Source organism: Ochlerotatus camptorhynchus, unplaced genomic scaffold, assembly GCF_037179485.1.
Source record: "Ochlerotatus camptorhynchus isolate MF236.1 unplaced genomic scaffold, CSIRO-AGI_Acam_v1.1 ptg000008l, whole genome shotgun sequence".
Classification (NCBI taxonomy): Eukaryota; Metazoa; Arthropoda; class Insecta; order Diptera; family Culicidae; genus Ochlerotatus; species Ochlerotatus camptorhynchus.
Genome location: NW_027040500.1, coordinates 1,140,669 through 1,155,891, shown reverse-complemented (window position 1 = coordinate 1,155,891; position 15,223 = coordinate 1,140,669). Strand labels below are relative to the sequence as shown.

General features: G+C 38.1%; 1 protein-coding gene across 1 annotated transcript; it reads right to left on the bottom strand.

Moving 5' to 3' along the window:
* On the bottom strand, positions 1 to 14,918 carry LOC135698627 (heat shock 70 kDa protein cognate 4-like). Its single transcript, XM_065218686.1, has 3 exons — positions 14,781 to 14,918; positions 14,311 to 14,528; positions 1 to 1,774 (listed from the first exon to the last, which is right to left on the bottom strand). Exons 2-3 carry the CDS (start codon positions 14,513 to 14,515, stop codon positions 30 to 32), a joined length of 1,950 nt encoding a protein of 649 aa, XP_065074758.1. The 5' UTR covers positions 14,516 to 14,528; positions 14,781 to 14,918; the 3' UTR covers positions 1 to 29.
* Between the last annotated feature and the right edge of the window lie 305 nt (positions 14,919 to 15,223).

Sequence of the window (15,223 nt, the reverse complement as noted above, 5' to 3'; positions counted from 1 at the left end):
AAAGAATTTCCTCCTTTTAAAAGAAAAGTTTAGTCGACTTCCTCAATGGTTGGTCCAGCCCCTCCGGTCGGTGGAGGTCCACCAGCACCTCGCGTACCTCCGGGCATACCTCCTGGCATACCTCCTGGCATACCACCAGCACTCTGGTACAGCTTCTGAATGATCGGATTGCACACAGCTTCCAGTTCCTTCTGTTTGTGTTCAAACTCTTCTTTCTCAGCAGTCTGATTAGCATCCAGCCAAGCAATGGTATCATTGCACTTGTCGGTAATCATGGTCTTATCTGATTCAGGAATTTTGTCCTTGATGTTTGCATCTTCCATCGTAGACTTCATGTTGAAGCAGTACGACTCCAGAGAATTCTTGGCACTAATCTTCTCCTTTTGCTTATCATCTTCATTACGGAACTTCTCGGCTTCGTTGACCATACGGTCAATGTCCTCCTTGCTTAAACGTCCCTTGTCGTTTGTGATGGTGATGCGATTTTCCTTGTTTGTCGATTTCTCAATAGCGGAAACGTTCATGATACCGTTGGCATCGAGATCGAACGTTACCTCAATCTGGGGAACACCTCTGGGTGCTGGAGGAATTCCACTAAGCTCGAACTTGCCCAACAAGTTGTTGTCCTTGGTCATAGCACGTTCGCCTTCATAGACCTGAATCAATACACCCGGCTGGTTATCCGAGTATGTAGTAAAGGTCTGAGTTTGCTTGGTTGGAATGGTGGTGTTACGTTTGATCAGCACGGTCATTACACCTCCAGCAGTCTCAATACCAAGAGACAATGGAGTGACGTCCAGAAGCAGCAAGTCCTGAACAGCTTCCGATGTATCACCCTGTAGGATGGCAGCCTGAACCGCTGCGCCGTAAGCAACAGCTTCATCCGGGTTGATAGACTTGTTCAATTCCTTACCGTTGAAAAAGTCCTGCAGCAGTTTCTGCACCTTGGGGATACGAGTTGAGCCACCAACTAGGACAATATCGTTAATGCTGCTCTTGTCCATCTTGGCATCACGCAGAGCCTTGGCTACCGGTTCCATTGTATCACGGAACAGATCAGAGTTCAATTCTTCGAAACGGGCTCGGGTCATCGAAGTATAGAAATCAATACCCTCATACAGTGAGTCAATTTCAATGCTAGCCTGGGTGGAAGCAGACAAAGTACGCTTTGCTCGCTCACAAGCCGTACGCAGGCGTCTCAATGCACGCTTGTTGCTTGAGAAGTCCTTTTTATGCTTCCTCTTGAATTCCTCCACAAAATGGCTCACCATTCTATTGTCGAAATCTTCGCCACCCAAATGGGTATCACCAGCCGTAGACTTCACCTCGAAAATGCCATCCTCGATGGTCAGAACTGACACATCAAAGGTACCGCCACCCAGATCAAAGATCAGAACATTCCTTTCACCGGATCCTTTCTTGTCCAAACCGTATGCGATCGCAGCCGCCGTCGGTTCGTTGATGATACGTAACACGTTCAGCCCGGAAATTGCTCCAGCATCCTTCGTAGCCTGACGCTGCGAATCGTTGAAGTAAGCCGGCACGGTGATGACAGCGTTGGCAATCTTGATTCCCAGGTATGCCTCGGCGGTTTCCTTCATCTTGACCAACACCATCGATGAGACTTCCTCGGGAAAGAAGCTCTTCTTTTCACCTTTGTATTCGACCTGCAGCTTCGGCTTGCCACCATCGCTGATCACCTCGAACGGCCAATGCTTCATGTCAGCCTGTACGGTTGCATCGTCAAACTTGCGACCAATCAAACGTTTGGCATCTGGAAAAACAAAGAATATTTAATAATTCTAACCAATACAAAGCTTTGATATAATTTATTTTGAACAATTAGATGATCATTATGCCCACTTGCTCTCTTTGCAACTGCTACCCCTACAGACCTGTTATTCATTTTCATAGCAACCACATATTCAATTTTGAAAGCATTTGGGCAACAAAATTAAAAAAAATAAAGGATTAAGTCTAGATAGAGCTGGAATTAAGGCGTAACAGCTTTTGTAAACAATGACTTCTATCGATGATTTCTAGGAACTAAAGGCACGTCCACGCAGACCAACACAACCATCGGATAAGGAAAGTCTTTCCCTACCCGATGAGGAGGTTGGTTTACGTGGGCGAGCCTTGAGTTTCTAGAAATCATCGATTGAAGTCATTGTTACAAAAGCTGTTGGGCCCTAATTCCAGCTTTATCTAGTAGGGTAAATGTCGGCTTCCGCACCCATTGACTGTTTTCGACAACAACAATTTTTACGGAAATTTCTATGTATTTTCTCAGTAAAACTCTCACTGAATGTATTCAAGGGATTCCTGACCCTTCCGGCTTCAATCTGATAAGGTTTTAATGACTGAGCAAACGTATTTTTGCAGTTTTTTTTTTTAATGAAACACATGCACTGCAGAATGCGGTTGATTTCGATTTACCGATAATAGAACAGCAGATTAACAAACAGATCAAATGGAAAGATTGCCGAAGAAAAAGAGGTTGCCGACAATAGTCACACTCATCTGAGTAGTTTGGAACGTTGTATAAGTGGTTTTAAACAGTTTTGGGCAATTCTATCGAATAAAATGGATAAACCTGCAGGCAACAGTTAAATGCAAACAACCTAACACGGCAATTGTGTGCGTTATATAGAAAAAAAAACAGCCCATAGAAGCGTAGCCGCTGCTTAGATAGACGAGAATACGTAAATTCCTCTAATTTAAACTGTCCATACAAGTATAAATGTCCCATATGAATAGGAAATCAAGCAAAGATGGGACAGTTATGGTATGTACATCATACATGAAGCAGCAATTTCAGGTGAAATGGGGTTAGCAATGATCACAAATGATCGATTCTTTTGGTTCGATTAATCGATTTTTTGAATCGATCTTACAAAACGACATATATCGACTGGATCGATCCTTTTCATTCGATTTTTGTTTCGATCCAACAAAAAAAAATCAGCGCATTTGCATTTGCAATTTAATATTGACCTGTACCTGGAGTTTTCAGGTCACGCTCGGGCAGTTAAAATTGTGTCTGAGCAGATCTATAGTACCGAAAGAGTATTCGATGATTGCACACACCTGTCCCCCTACCAAAACCAACCGGAGGCCTGTGGGATATTCATGACGAAATGGTAAAGAAACTTATTAATGTACATATGTACAAACGTTCACTTTTTATGACATATTTCAGGTTCATGTCAGAACTGCATCGCCCCCGGCAGAATTACAATATTTTTTGCATCAGCCTGTTTTCCCACATTCTGTCGATCTTTTGCGATAATGGGTGAAAATCCGTAGTGTTTATCCCCATGTAAACCCTATTGCTCGAGACTATTTATCGAAAATGTTAACAAGTGTTCCGTCAGAGAGGCTATTCTTCAAAACTGGTGAAACCACACAGAATCGATATCGGCTCAATGCAAAACGCATGGCTCAATTAGCTTTCTTGGAATCTCTCTCGGATGAGTTTTGGGATATCTGAATTAAGTACTTTCCGTACTCACCTGCTTTTACTCTCCGACCATCTAATGTTAATCTTTCGTTTATTTAATACCAAATCGTTTATTTAATAAATCGTTTATTTAATACCAAAAAACGTTTATTTAATACCAAAAAACGAATATTATAAATCGTTTATTTAATTTAAATCGTTTATTTAATACCAAAAAACGAATATTATAACCTGTTAAATCATTTACTTAATCAAGAAGCCTGAGCAAAAACTTCCACATGTCAAATAAAATCAAAATAGTCATTTACTATATTCTCACGTAGACCATCCGTTAAAGAGTTCGATCCACGGTGCACCGTAAAGACCGTAAAGCATAGAGGTGGTAGCATCATGGTTTGGGGCTGTTTTTCTTGGTTTGGAGTAGGTCCCATTTTCTGTATTAATTCCATCATGACCAGATTTGAATACAAAGAGATCATGGAGGAGGTTATGCTCCCTTATGCAGAAGAGAACATGCCTCTTATATGGCATTTTCAGCAAGACAACGATCCGAAACACACTTCTAAGTATGTAAAGGAATGGTTTCGGTTCAAACAAAGTGCCGGTTATTTCATGGCCTAGCCAATCTTCTGATGGAACGAGCTTAAAAGAAAGTTATCTGGTCAAGCATTTTCAAATAAGGATCAACTATGGACCACAGTTCAATAATAGTGGTATGCCATACCGGAGAATGCATTTCAGTGCTCGCTTGAGTCAATGCCAAGAAGATTGAACAAGGTTCTACTTAACAATGGAGGGTACAGCGGTTACTAAGCGTCATTAGTCTAATAAAACTTATACGGTTATTTTCAAGCTTTCTATACTATAGTTTTATGAAACACACCTATTTCACGGTTTCAAATCAGGTCCTGATTAGCCTCCGAAAAATTAAACTCATTTGGTAAGAAACTGACTTGGCACAAACTATTCGAAGTTTATTTGGAAATTACTATGGGAAAATCAAACTTTTTGCTCATTGTCGTCTACCCATTTTCCATACTGCTTTTTCGAAAATTTCTATAACTATTCTTAGGGGAAATTTTCTAAGCTACAACTTTGAGGCCTCCCTTAGCTCAGTCGGTAAAGCCGCAGCTACAAAGCAAGACCATGCTGGAGGTGGCTGGGTTCAATTCCCGGTCCGGTCTAGGAATTTTTCGGGTTGGAAAATTTCTCGACTTCCCTGGGCATAGAAGTATGATTGGACTTGCCACACAATTATACAAATGCAAAAATGGTACAGGCATCGAAAGCTCTCAATTAATAACTGTGGAAGTGCACCTAGAACACTAAGTTGAGAGCACGCAATAAGCTAATATGCGATATGCAATAAGCTTGAAATGCGAAGAAGAAGATGATGAAGAAGAAGAAGAAGATAAACTTTGAGGAATATCGTTTTTCAGCCAAGTGTCAAATTAAATTGTTATTAATTGTTTAAAAGATTGATAATCTTGTGGCATGATCAAGCAGCTGTTCTGTGAGCAACACTGTATTTTGCAGTGTGACATAGTAGCCATGATATGTATCCTCTATTCTTCGCACCAGAAACACTAATCTTGCTTGCTGAACAGTTGAATGAGCATAATCATAAGACATCAGTGACTTGAATCATTAATAACTTTTGTTCCTTACATTTGATTGAAAAGTAGTTTTGAACAAAGTTGTAGCTGAGCAAATTTGCTACAATCACTGCTATCATATTTAAAAGCATAGTGATGTGGTGAATTGTTAGATAGATATGAACAAAAACATAAGTTTTCCCATATAAACTTGAAATGGTTTGTGCCAAGTCAGTTTCTTACTAAAGTAGTTCAAATTTTGGAAGGCTAATCAGAACCCAATTTGGAACCGTTTAAGCACTGTGGAGCGAAAATTTAAAATTTTACATCAGACTACTGACCACGCATATGTTATGTATGATTCTAATGAGTGAGTAATGTCTTAACTTTGAGTTTTCTCGTGCAATTACTTTATTTTTATTACACTATCAAATGCTTAACTTTAAAGTCGAATAAAATGAAGTTAAATGAACATAACCTAAAATTTCGCATTTATTTTGACTACATCTATTTTAATGACCAGCAGTGATGCATGTTACATTCACAACATTCATTGCATACGTACAACACAATTTATTTCTAAATGATATCAATCATCATCACAAATGACTATTATAGGTAAAATGTCATAGCAAGATAGCTTATGTAACGTAATATCAACTCTAGACTGAACTTGGCTCAAATTGCTTTCCTATGATCGGTTATATTTGAAACATTTTTGTGCTATTTTGAAACATGAATCGATTAAAAATGATTGATTAAATCGGTGAATCTATTAATTTTAAAAAAAGAAACGATTCACTAAGATCAAAGGTATGAACCAGCCTCTAGCGCCCAATGCTAAATGCGGTACCGATTTCCGAGATTTGTGTAATGGAAAATTCAAAGAGGAAGTGCATGTATAGCCTACGTAGCAGCCATTTGTGGACTCTACAAGGAATCACCTTAAGAGTGAAGCACCCTAATGTTAAATCGTGACTGGAACATTACGCCTGCCTTAAATTTATCCTAGCCGTTAAACTAGTCTGCTAAGATACAATTTTAAACCGTGCCATACTGGAGACAACGGTCTGATCAAGCGTCTGTTCGGGCTGAAAATTGGCTTATGTTTCAGTTGATACAAAAAATCCAAGAAGGACATGATCACACAAAAGTAGTGATGGATCGTCTCGCAACAAGAGCGAATGATTTTAATCATAACGTTTCATTCTGCTTAGCATTTGAACACATGTACTGAACGGCCTTCAGCAGTTTACGCAACTACCAAACAGCAAATTATTTGATCGATTATTTCCAATTTAGCATTCCTCACCCTTGCTACAGAAGGGTACAGGTTTCGTTTTGAGCCTAGTGCGGTGAGTGGTTTCTCGGCTCTATTTTTATCAATTTTGACAAACATGGCACCAAATACAACAGATCACCGATTCCAGAGCTATGAGCAGAACATACCCAAAATGCTAACTGCTAGCTTCCAAAAACAGATTACGCAACGTAACATCTGCATTCAAACGTAAATCAATATCCCTATTTTCACAGCAATCAATCAATGCACAGTGGTCCAGAATGCATATTTAGGTGGAATGAAATGTTTTGAGCCTGAAATTGAAACTTTAGACTAAAAGTCTCTTCTACAAAGTTGTTACTTATAGTTAGGCCCTCATTTTTATGATAATGAATTCTAGGGTGGTTCTTATTGTCATTAAAATCAAAAATCTAACTTTTGACGTAGGACTACGTCTTTGATTTCTATATGGGAGTACACTTTGTGAAAACCTAAAATGGAACATGTAACAAATTAAGAAAGATTTTGAACGTTAATAACTCAGCTGCCCCTGGTCCAATTTCAATAGTTGTATCACCAATCGATCAGAAATATGGTTACGCATCGATAACAATGCTTCCAAATGATGATTTTCAACAAGAAACTATTGAAAAACTGTTAAATGTCCAGCATTGTCCAAAAGCGTTGAATTACCTAACAAATCCACCAATTACCTACATGCATATGCTGTTTCCCCAGCACAGTCGTCAGAGAGTAGTAAGTAGACGAAACAAGTCGAAGTGGCATTCGCCTCCGATCCTCGGGCGCGTGCGAATAGGGAGGATGGAATTGCGTAATATTTTGCACACTCATCGCCATACTCAGAACCACACGCTCCCGACGACCACACCACTGTGTGGTGGTGTTCGGTCGTCGAAATTAGTAGCAGCAGTAGCAGCAGTAGCAGTGCTTTTGGCGTGTGGCGTTGAAAATTGTTCTCCAGTAACAACGAAAGGCTGCCTGCAAGCAGCGAGCTGCAGAGCCCACATAAGCAACCATCAAAGGAGGAAGAAGCTGCACCGCTACGCTATGGATCGGAATCAGTAGCTCTTCGTGAGGATCGGAATCAGTAGCTCTTCGCTGCGGGTCGGTCATCTATGCCAAGCGTGTCACCCTCGCTCCAAACGACATACAGCTCGACAGCCTCATCCGTGTTGAACACCCAGCTCAGAATTACTCAATCATCACTACAAAATGGTCCTTTTCAGGGCCACCAAAAATTTGTTAAAGAGTATTATTTGCACATTGGTCAAGGTCATCAGTTCCCGCAAGCAGCTAGCTATCAAGGCTCAACCTGTCTATAGAAGGTGTGAAATTGTAGGCCTGAATATATTTGTGCAATTAGTTTTTCCTCGGTTTTCATTCCGCACGATTCGTTTCTTTTGTTTAATCAATCACCCTTGTAGTGACTTCAAAAAGATTGTTTCAATCGGCGCTTACACATGAAATTTAATGTGGATTATAGAATTTTTTGTATGTTACCAAAATGTATGAATGGTTTGCTACTAAATGTTGAGATAATTTATTGATTATTGAATTATCACACTGTATACCATGAAAAAGCAGCCTGTTTGTGAGTTTTTGCCTGTTTTCAAGCAAGGAGTTATCATACAAAAAACAAATCGCAGCGACTTTACAAATAAATAAAATCAAACAAAATCATCATACAGAACTAGCTAGGATTTGTTTTGCTTCATATTTCACAAAATTGCTTTCGAGTGTTAAGACATCGTCTCCCGCAAAGTTTAAATTTTTCCCTCTACCAACACATACATCAGGGCTAGATAGATCTTCACAGGATCTATAGAATCCACGCAATTTAAAAAAAAAACCAAAAAGCACAGCATTACGAAAAGAGGTCAGGTTTCGACCAATAGCAGATAGATTTTAATTCTAAACAAACCAAACGATTGGAAATTTATCTACCAATCTGCTAAAATGAACACTTAGTTAATTTTCAATACGTCACTATTGAAAAATACCAAATGTCCAACTGTTGCAATGGTGATCAAAATTATCATCGAATGTCTGAAAACAGTGCATTCCCTAACACAGACTTAAAAATCGAATTCCATGCGGTCCCACTGAACAGTGCTCATTCAATCACCGTAAGTGGTGGTTCCAGTCCAGCAGCAGCAGCAGGAGTGCTTTCAATAACAACAACAACAACGAAAGGCTGCCTGCAAGCAGCGAGCGCAGAGCTCATATGAGCAACCATAGAGAAGGAGGAAGAAGTCCCACCGCTAGGCTAGGATCGGAATCAGTAGCTCGTCGTGCTCAGCTCAGCATTACTCAACCATCACTACAAAACAGTCCTTTTCAGGACCTCCATAAATTTGTTAAGAGTATTATGTGGACATTTGTCAAGGTCATCAGTTCCCGCAAGCAGCTCAACCTGGTCTCTATAGAAGGTGTGGAATTGTGTAGGCCCGAATGTATTGGTGAGATTAATCAACGTCCGACCATTTTCCAGAACACGCTGGTAGTGTTCTATATAAGTGTGTTAAAAATCCATATAGTGTATAAAAATCCATAGAGAAGTGGGAATAATTCGCTTTGGGTGTATATTCAGTCCCCAGTAAGGAAATAAGATCTAATTTGTGAGAAAATTAGCTTTCACGAGTTCAATCTCTCGAAGTCCCTCCTTTTTTACATATTTTGCACAAACGATACTTTTCGCCCCGCCCCATTCATATAATTCGGAAGGAAATCCTGTGAGGGGTGAATTGAATACACTTTAATATCAAAATGCACAAAACTTTAAAAAAAATCATAATTAACAAAAATTCAAAATACACCTTTTAAAGTCGGGTAGGGTAGATTAATCAAAAATACTCAAGTTGACAGTCCTTGGATTCTCTTCATCAACTTCCCTAATAAAAATGTTATGGTTAATTTGCTTAACGACGTGTTCTGGGTATCATCCAAACCATTTGTGCAATAGTTTCATCATTTGGGTTATCGTTCGCTTATGGTATTTTTTATTAGGGTTTCTCTTTGAAATAAATACTACAAATTTGATACGCTTACAAATAAAAAAGGGAAAGAGTTAAGATAATTAATCAATTAAAAGAACTAAATGTTCACATTTGTTCCGTCCACTAGCGGTCCTACGTCAAGATTCCGTTCGTGCCCCTGGCACAGACCCTTCTACTTTTTTGTTTGAAGAAATTGAGGTACACATGTTTCGGCAAAGTTATAACTGAGCTAATTCAAAGTGACTTCGTAGAAAATAAACTAAATTGACCGATTTAGAGCTATTTTCTTGAATTGAGTTAGGGTGCCTCTAAAAAACAGTTTTTTTGCTCTAGTTTTCTTATTTCAAACTTCTCAGCAAAGGTGTCTTGAAATAACTTTTAGATTTTTAAAAGGCATAAATTTTTGTTCCACGAGGCTTGTCAATATCTTTCGCCGATCAAGAGTTATTAACGTTTTTCTACTAAAAATATGCCCTTTTCAAATGTTAATATCTCTGGTTGGGGCAAACAAAGAAAAAAGTTTTTTTACTGCATTTGAAAGGGCGTATGTTATTCTCAATAAAATTAATAAAAAACGGCGGCAGCTGAAATTTGGTTTGTGACTAGTTGATACCTTAATTTATGTTTATTTTTTATGTTTGTTATGAAATCATAGAAAAATCATATTTTTTTTTCACGTGAATAGCCTAGTGTTCGAGTCAAAGCATAGTTGGATTTCTAAATTTAACTTAAGTCTTATTCAGGAAACATAGTTTCGGTAACGTTCAATGCAAAATACTGTACGCATAATAAATATTTACAGAGAAAGTCGTTTTTTTTTCTAAATTTTCGGTATTGCAAGAAAAATCAGTAAAAATAAATATTGCACGAACAGTAGTTATTGGTTTTATACTGAAGATTCATTAAAACAGCTACTAATTTTACTGACCTTGAATTGTAAAATTGAAGCGATCAATTTTTTTTTCAGCCACCGCAGTTAGCTGCTTCGTAAATCGATTGCAATTCTGTGTTGAACTGTTGAATAGTGATAATTACCCAAGTAACATTTTACGTTTTATGAAATACTACAAGGCTGCTATAAAATAACATTCATAAAACCCTGGTGAAGACGGCTTTACCTTTATTACATCCACCAAAACCTCAGTAAGACTAGAATCTGTCTAGTTGGCCCACCCCGAAGAAGGTTTTGAAGGGAATATTTTCGAGGCACTTCAAGATTGATTTGCTGCAAAAAGGTTATATGACGAAAGCATTAAAAAACCATTTGAAATACTTTTCAAAGCTACAATAAAAGCCCTTTGGCATCAATAATTGTGCCATTTGCCTTTGACGCTTGCTAACCGCACTGAAAATAAAGCATTAATCAAGATAAAAAGGAATACATAACTATCATCAGATCTTGCCAAATTCATTGTTAAAAAATTAATTCTTCAAAAACCTTTTTAAATTTCCTCATCTAATGTGAAAGAATTACCAATATTATAAAAGCAGTTCTCATTTTTTAGGTGACCGATTAAATCTAATGTGAAATGTACTTCGAAATGTCGAAAAAAAAATAGGTTCGCCTTCGGAAATCGTTGATTTTACTTATTATTTTTAATCTAGGAAACAACGTATCTTCTTCTTCTTCTTCGCATTTCAAGCTTATTGCAATATCGAATATTAGCTTATTGCGTGCTCTCAACTTAGTGTTCTAGATGCACTTCCACTGTTATTAATTGAGAGCTTTCGATGCCTGTACCATTTTTGCATTGGTATAATTGTGTGGCAAGTCCAATCATACTTCTATGCCCAGGAAAGTCGAGAAATTTTCCAACCCGAAAAATTCCTAGACCGGACCGGGAATCGAACCCAGCCACCTCCAGCATGGTCTTGCTTTATAGCTGCGCCTTTACCGAGCACATTGCACCGAGCTTCTACTCCTACGTTGGATCAACAATTTGCGTGGAATCCACGATGAGGGCGATTATTATCCATTGGAAGCAGTTAATCAGGAAGTGAATCTACATAACTTGGAACAGGTGGAAGCTCAATAGTTCCCAAAAAGGTTCCCATCTCCCGGATGATCCGAGGAAATAAATGTGCGCTTGCTTGGATTTCAGTCAATTCCCAGCTGACTGACAGCTTCTGAAGTTTCCTGTCGGCAGTTCAGTTTTCCGCAGTACCAGTTTGGCGAAACGCGATTTCTGGAGAAGGTTGGTCTGTGTTTATTCAGATCGTGTCGCAAACGCCATTTACAATATTATATCCCATCAATTTTAAGCGTCTAATGCCGTCAATCCAGTGCAGTGCTTTGTGAACCGCATTCACTCACTCTTCTCAGTCGGCTGCTTTGTCTTTGTTGACCAGTTTAGTCAGAGCTGCTGGGCCTTCCAGGAAGTTGTGGAATTGAAGTCCTTTTCCTTTCCGTTGACAGTATCGCTACAATTATTCCTCCTACTATCGCTAGTATTATTATTAGACTATCCTTTGGCATTTCCTTGTGATTCTTCGTTCAAAAGCTCCAATCGATTTATTTTTTCTCTGTCTCTAGGCGGATCCATATTTTTAGTTTAATTTGTAAACAGGGAGTTTTGTGATACACTTTATTGACACCAAAAAGCAGCAATATATGCTTTTTGTTCCTGTTTGAAACCGAACGGTTTTATAATTGATTTTATAATGATAAAATACCTTAATGGAGTATTTTGTCATGGCATTAATACAAAAAATACCGAGCAGGTTTATGATTGACTAACTGAACAGTTTTATACATGGATAGAGTGCTGCTTTAAATTCATTTTTAAAACCAGACCCGTTTTGATTTTATCGTCAGACTTTAAAAGGTTTTTAAAACAGCAAAATGCTGGACTACTGACGAAGAATGTGTTGCACTCTTAAATGCTGTAATTAAACTAAAAAGATTGCTTATTGCCATTATAAAACAACAATAAATCAGTGTGAAAGACAAAAGGCTGCTAAATTGTTACTTGGGTATAATTAGAAATAATGGATTTTATCATCGTGGAACGGCGTATCTCAATACAGTGACATAATACGGTACTTAGAATTATAAAATACTATTAATTAGTTCATGCTTAGTTACGAAACGAAGAAGATCTTTTGCCATCATCCGAAGATAATTCATCGATGGAATCATGGAATGTGTTCAAGTCATGGCTCGTAATGAAATTATCTTCTTCTATATCAGATGGATGATCCATTCCAAACACCTAAAGATAAACCATTAAAGACCATCACTTTGGGGAAGTTTCACCGAAACAGCATAGATGGTTATAGAAAGCTAAAAATAAAAAGTTATAAATTGAGAATGAAGTTTATGAAATTTACAGGAAAATGCATTTCTTCTATCTACAATTCATATTTATTGAATTTAGATAATTTTTCCCTCGAAAAACACTGAAAATATAACTGACTTGTATGGTACTCGCAATAACATTTTAACTATCTTGTCAGTTAAATACTGGTAAAATAATTATCGCATTTACTGAGGTTTCCAGTTAATATTACCGAACATACCTGGAGTGAATTACTGAACGAACCACTGTTTTTGACAATTCGTGTTTACTTTTTTTACGAACGATTCGGTAATCAGTAATCAGTAATCTTTTGTAAGTTTGTTTGTAGTGTGTACTAACATTGATCGATTGCGTTCATCGACTTTATTTTTAGTTAATAACTTGAATATTGACTTTAACTATTTTGTTTGTATTACTTCTGCGTGAAGTCAACAATTAACAGAGTTGAAGATGCTAATTTCAAATACCAGACTAAAGTGGTAATTTTTATAAAATAGATGAGGAGATGAAAGTATTGAGTTGATAGTTCAGTTAGAGTACGGCAGTGTGAAAATTGTATATAGAGAGTAGAAAGCGAACAAGGACAACTTTTAAGAAGGTACGAATCACCGATTTGCTCATGTACCGATGATGTGTTTGAAACAGTTCTATCGATTGTACCGCACTCAAGTTGTTATCTGAAGGGAGGCATCCAGTCGTAGGTTTGGAAATTGGAGCTATTATTACCTCTACCATGGTATGTACTCCTATCATCGTCGACTTGACTATCTCGAGGAGACACGGGTAGGGGAGATCCTGCTACTGTACCTTTCGACCAATGACAGTAATTGATTGGAAGAATTGTTTCATGTGGTGTTTGTCGTATAAAATGCATGATAATACAAAGTAAAAGAATAATTTTACTATCACATCCAAGTGGATGCACTTCAAGCGTGCCGAAAATATGGTGTAATATTACTTGCCAAAAAAGACAAAATTATCATTAATACAGTCCATGAACTGACATTACGTTGCTTTTACTGCATTTGTTGGATGTAATATTAAAATTTATTTTATGCTGTGTAGCTTGTTTGATCGATCTGTGTGCAGAAATTAGCTGGGAATGTCTTAACATGGCTGCGAGGATGCAAATAGAAGGTTAACGGGGAGAATCTATCAATGTTACTTAGGACCTTATTCATTGATCACCTTTATATATTAATTCAATGGTATTTTTATCGTTAAACCCTCCTTTTATTAAATAAACTATAATTATCCTTCAATAAAACAGATGTTGGAAATTTTACATCTAATTTAAATCGGGTTTGAACCCCAACTTTCCCTACCTGGCTTTATGCATGGCTCAGGATCTCAGGGTCTTAGATTCTTAGAATATCAAGTTTAATTGAAATTCGATGAAAAAAAATTAGGTTTTATCCAAAAATTTGCCCGTACTGCCACAATGTGCATCATGGCTAATATGGTCTAAATATTGACCTTGAAAATTGTTTAAAGCCCCATCGTCGGAATTGAAATATGTAAGAAGGATCAGATTACCAAATTAAGCTTTTTTCATATCCAACCAACGTCAAACCGAAAACCAAATACCACGTTTGACGAAACATAATAATTCCACTTATCGACTAGCCCCATACCATAGCCACCATACTGTACTCACCAAAAATAGTATTATTCGGGTTCATGGCCACTTGGTTCTTGGCGGCATCGCCGATCAAACGCTCGGTATCGGTGAAGGCCACATAGGACGGCGTGGTTCGGTTACCCTGATCGTTGGCAATAATATCCACCTTGCCATGCTGGAACACACCAACGCAGGAGTACGTCGTGCCCAGGTCAATACCAACCGCTGGAATCTTGGCCATATCTATCTGATGTCTGAACGAGACAGAATAGGAAAGGTTACAATGATTTAGCTTCTTATTTTTAGCACTACACCCACTTGGCAATCACACTGCTTGCATATTTTTAGATCACGTGCTTGGCTACGGAAAGACTCAGAACAATTTTCTCGCAATGAAAATCACGTTTTATTGCCGGGAAATTCCTCGCTCTTCATACACCAAATGATTCGTAAAATCTTCATGCAACAAGCAGTTTCTTCCATCTGGAGATCGAACCGAATATTACCTTTGTTAATTGCTCTTTCAAGTAACTTCTCCCCGGATTTTTCACACTTTTCTACAACAAAGGAGTGGATAAAAAAAATTCGCTTTTGAATGGTGTCTTTAAAATATTCAAAATTGCGATCTGATCTGTTCAACGTTTCTCTGCGGACTAATCGGCGACTTCGGTGGTGGTCGAGCTTAAAATAGGCAGCAAAAGTATTATGCCAAGGGGGAAATAAATCGTCACTGCCACCGCTGGTTCATCTGGCGCTTGGTGTCTAGAATGTTCATTTAATGTGTGTCTGCGAAATGGCGGGGTTTGATTTTATTTTCATTGTTTACATCGAACGCATGTAATTCTTGTGAGTGAGGTTCATATGAGGCAGTGAACGACAGGCAGATAGCTCGTGGAAGAACATGCGTCTCCATCAGGCAGGTGCAAAGAAAATGTCTTATGATGTAACG